General features: G+C 48.9%; 1 protein-coding gene across 1 annotated transcript in view; it reads right to left on the bottom strand.

Moving 5' to 3' along the window:
• The window catches only part of GALNT10 (polypeptide N-acetylgalactosaminyltransferase 10), a 44649-nt gene extending 41022 nt beyond the window's left edge, over nucleotides 1-3627 (bottom strand). Inside the window, exon 1 of the mRNA XM_008573166.1 lies at nucleotides 3429-3627. Within this exon, the coding sequence (XP_008571388.1) occupies nucleotides 3429-3574 (146 nt within the window). The 5' untranslated portion in view covers nucleotides 3575-3627. The remainder of the gene's footprint in view (nucleotides 1-3428) is intronic.
• Between the last annotated feature and the right edge of the window lie 1166 nt (nucleotides 3628-4793).

The following is a 4793-nucleotide window of genomic DNA, read 5'->3' as shown; positions in this document are numbered from 1 at the left end:
ATAACTTAAAGTGTTGTTACATGTTACAATGATATTTTAGATATACAGATTTAAATAAAATATATTATTAAAATGAATTTTAGCTATTTCTCTTTACCTTTATTACGTGGCTACTAGGAAGTTTAAAGTTACAAATGTGGCTTGCATTATAGTGGACAGTGCTGATTTAACCTCTTTGAGCCTGAGTCCCCATCTACACAAGGGAGTTATAGCTACACGTCCTATCACATTGCTTGATAGCATATTTCTAAAAGTAACCAGTACTATAAGAAAACAAGGTGTTAGTATTGACTCCCCCTTATCTTCTGAAGATTGTGGGTTTTGGGTTTTGTTTTTGGCTAGGGGTCTAAATGAACTGCTGCGAGAGGCAGAGAGTGTTTCTGACTCACAGCTCCATGGGAAATCAATCCCAGAACTGCACGTGAAAATCAGCCTGGGTGGAAGGCAGAGGCACAAGCCGAGAAGCTGTCGTGGACCAGGTAGGTTTTTAGCCTTAAGGCACTTTGGATGCTTGAGGCTTTGCCCCCGGAGGGAGTCCTCTCCTTCCAGCCTGTTGTTCTCTGCTGTGTTCAGCAATAATAACAACAATTCTGAGCATCCAGTATGTGCTATGTAAAATGTCACTTTACCGACATTATCTCCAGCTCTCTCAAAGCTCAATTACTAGCCCCCTTTTCAGATGGAGAAATTTGAAATTCATACATGCTACATAATCTGCTCAAGGGCATGCAGTTGGTAAGTGGATGCACTGCGATTCAAACTGGGACCTGCCCCCTAAGCCTGTGTCTTTCAAACATCACTACACCACGCTGTGCCTGCAGATTGCAGCTCACTGGGCACCGTGGGAAGGCATGCAGAAAATGACCAGGACTTTTCTAGTGGCCACTCCCCACGGTTTTGCCCAAGTGTGATACAGAAGATAGACTTCTGGAAGGAATCAGAGGACACAAAAGATGGAAAGTCCCTCAGAAAGCCTCTAGACCAGTGGGTCTCAACCCTGGCCACATATCAGCATCACGTGGAAGCTTTAAAAAAACAATGATGCCTGCATCCCACCACAGACCCTGATGTAATTGGTCTGTGGGGGGGCCCAGGTGTTTTTTTTACAAGCTGCCCAGGTGATGCTAATGTGCAGCTGGGATTGAGAACCACTGGTCTCAGGCAAGGCCAACCATTTCAATATCCAGATGAGGAGACTGAGGTACCAGAGGACACCAGCTGATCCTCTGCTACTAGCCAGCTGCACGACCTGGACTTACCCCTTCCTCACTGTGCAATGAGGACAGTGAATCTAGGGCCTATGAATATGCTCATGGCAAAGGTTCAAACAATAAACAATAAAGCGGGTTCTGATTACCCCTCAGTTACCCTGAAAATTCCGCTTTCTGGACTGGCCCTTTCCCACCTCAGCTTCTGCTGTCCTATTTCCTCTCTGAACCACAGAGTCCACATCAGTCAAATGGGGACAATTCTACCTACACCTGGGGACTGTTGTGAGGACCATCCACAATCATGTTAGTTGAAATTGTTTTGCCAACTCAGGCCAGATGTTAGTTATTCCTGTTAATATTATTCCCCAAGAATTCAGGTCAACTGAGGATCGACTCTGAGATCTAGGGAGGGTGGGACTGACAGCATGAGGTAGTCTTATCTTTGCACTAGGAAGGGACCTAACAGCAGCGACTGACCAAGTTGAACAGGAAGGAGGTCAGGAGAAGACCCCAAATGTGTGGCCTGCTGAAGAGGACATGGAATCCACTCATGCCCCCACTCTTGGCTCAGGCTGCTGCGTGCCCCCCCCACCCCCCCAGTCACTTTTCATTTCCTCAAAGAAGCCCAGCTCCTCCTACCTCTGAGCCTTCCCTGGGGACCACAGCATTGGGGGGCGGGCCCTCAGGAACCCTGGGTATGCACTGTGCCCATGATGATGGCTGAGCCAACAGTCCTGTTTCTCAGATGGGGAGGGTAGGGTGCAGAGAAGTCGGGGTTCACTGGGGGAGGTGCGGCCCCCCAAATGATGTCAATGTCCTAATCCTAGGACCTGGGAATATATTACCTTACACGGCAAAAGGGTCTCTGAAGATATGATTAAGGTTAAGGATCTTGAGATGGGAGATTGTCCTGGTGAGCCCAGTGTAATCACATGTAATCAACGTAATCACAAGGGCTTATAAGTGGAAGAAGCAGATATCATGATGGAAGCAGAGGTGAGAGAGAGAGAGGGAGGTGTGAGGGAGGGAAAGAGGGAGAGGGAGAGAGAGAGAAACACAGAGAGATTTCAAGATGCTATGCTCCCAGCTTTGAAGATGGAGGGAGGGGCCATGAGCTAAGGAATGTGAACATCCTCTAGAAATTGGGAAAGGCAAGGACATGGATTCTCCCCTAGAGTGTCCAGAGGGAATGCAGACCTGCTGACACTGATTTTAGCCCAGTAAGCCTCATTTCAGAGTTCTGACCTCCAGAACTTTAAGGGAGTAAGTTCGGGTTGTTTTGTGGTAGTTTATCACAGCAGTGCTAGGACACTAATATAGCAGGAGAGCCTGGGCTTTGGCTTTGTGTCCAAAGATCTTTTCCACACCTCTGGCAGGAGAGTTAGAATGGCTCCCATGACAGGTGCAGGGATGGCGAGCCTACTGCTGAAGAAAAGACCCTTTCCAGAGCTTGGAGCACCAGAGAGAGCTGGGCTCTGCTTCTGGCTTAGCTCCTAACTCACTGTGTACCCAAGGGCAAGCCTGGTCCTCTCCTGGGGCCTCAGTATCCTCATTGGCAAGGGCTTGAGTCCTTCATTTGTAGGTTCCTACCAGCTTTCACATTCTGGGATGCTATGGGTCCAGTTCTCTAGCCAGGCGCCCCCTGCTAACTTGTGCTGTGGGATAAGCTGTCATTTCTCTAGTGCTTCCAAGGGAGCATAACAGAATGGTGGGAAAACTGGCTCCAGAGGCAGACAGACCTGCATTTGCACCTAGCCATTGCCACTAAGTAACTGTGTGACCTGGGCAAGTTACTTAGCCTTGGAGTCTTGGTGTCCCCATTTGGAAAACGTGGATGATAATTTTTAGCACATATGCTTGTTGGGGGCTAAATCAGATCAGGGTACAATGTGCTCAGCACTGTGCCTGGCTCCTGGTGTGACAATGATGACAATGGGATGCCAGGCTTGGCAACCCTACTGGCAATCATGGCAAACTGCCCAGAGGTGGGTAAGGTGGAGGTGACCAGCTTGGTGGTCCATGGGCTGAAGCTTGGTGACAAGCTGGGAAGGGTAGTGCTTCTGAATGGGGACATCTGACACTTGGTACTGAGCAGGGTGGGAAGCTGGACCCTCTGTACTGCACTTTTGGGGGAGGTAGCCATTCTGAGGTGTGTTTGTGTATCGGGAGTGGTCATTGGGTCAACCGTTGGGACCAGCCTGGGATGCTCATACTTACTCAAATGGGTCACTGGGGTCAGCTTTCTGCAGCTCTGGAGGGATCGGGATCCGCTTATAGTACATCTCCCAGTCAAAGGCACCCCTCATGGCATCCCCAGCCTGTGTCTCGTACCGAAAGTCGTCGTGGTCAATCACATCAATCATTGGGCACACAATGGTCTTGCGGTTCCGCGCGATGCGGTCTGAAGAAAGAGATGCCCGTTAGATGAGGCAGGATGGGGGAGCATCTAAGTGCACCACCTTATTCTGCAGCTCACTTGCATTTTTAACATTTCTCCAGGTGATGTCTCTGAACACTCGAGTGTGAGAATCCACGGAGAGGAAGGAAAAGCGCAGGCTTTAAGCAATAAGGAGTAGGGCTCCCATCCCAGTCCTGCCACCCATGATGGGGCCCTGAGGTAGCTGCACAAATAATGTCTCCAAGCTTCAGTATGCATTAGATAATGGGACAAGAAGGGGCTTTGCCTCATAGGTGGTTATAAGGACTAGACACAACAATGTTTGAAAGTGCTTAGCACAGATGTCAGTTAATGATAAGCACCACTGCAGTCAGTGAGCCAATGGACCTCCTTGCAAGAGTTCAGCTCAATTTCTCCAACAGCTGGAGCTATGGAAGAGAGAATGGACTGTCCCAGAATGTTGTGAGTTCCCCAAGACTGGAGGTATGCAAGCACAGCCTGGAGGACCACCACTCTGCAGGAATGTGATAGGCTAGGGGATTCAAGATGATAAATAGAGGCTTTGACCTAGGTGGCTTTATAGTCCCTTTCAGGCCTAGGAGAAACTGATTCTATAACAGTCACTCAGAATTCCAGCTTTGGTTTGCTCTATCCTTCAATGTTTCTCCTGCCATATGTGTGAGCATGTGTGTACTGAATTGAGATGTCCAATGTAGTTATATGTGGCACATGGTAAAAAAAATAGTTTGAGAAATGCTGCTTTCAGCAGTGTATCCCCATGTGTGGACCAGGAGCCACCAGTGCCAGATGTACCTGAAGTGTGTTTAACCCCCCCCATGCCCACCCCCACCCCAGGCCCACTGAATCAGAATGTCTGGGGGTGGGGCTTGGATCTGCCTGTGGACAGGCTCCGGGGGATTCTTAATGATGCTTAAGAACCTACTCCAGGGAAAGATCTAGAGGTGGGACTCCCTAATATTTCGTGGCCACTCAGGGAATTTCACTTCTAAGGAGGGTTGGGGCTGAGGTCACAGTGCTTGGCTGGATGCTGCCTGACTGTGGGAGGTATGAGGTCAAGATATCCTCAGAAGCCAGCATTCCATGGTGCTGTGCTCACCTGGGGACAGAATACCCAGGTTCAAATTCCAGTTTTCTCACTTACTAGCAGTAAAATCTTGGAAAAG

The sequence above is a fragment of the Galeopterus variegatus genome, unplaced genomic scaffold (assembly GCF_000696425.1).
Source record: "Galeopterus variegatus unplaced genomic scaffold, G_variegatus-3.0.2 Scaffold884, whole genome shotgun sequence".
NCBI classification, from domain to species: Eukaryota; Metazoa; Chordata; class Mammalia; order Dermoptera; family Cynocephalidae; genus Galeopterus; species Galeopterus variegatus.
The sequence above is the reverse complement of the archived record's forward strand: the minus strand, read 5'-3'. Positions and strand labels throughout refer to the sequence as shown.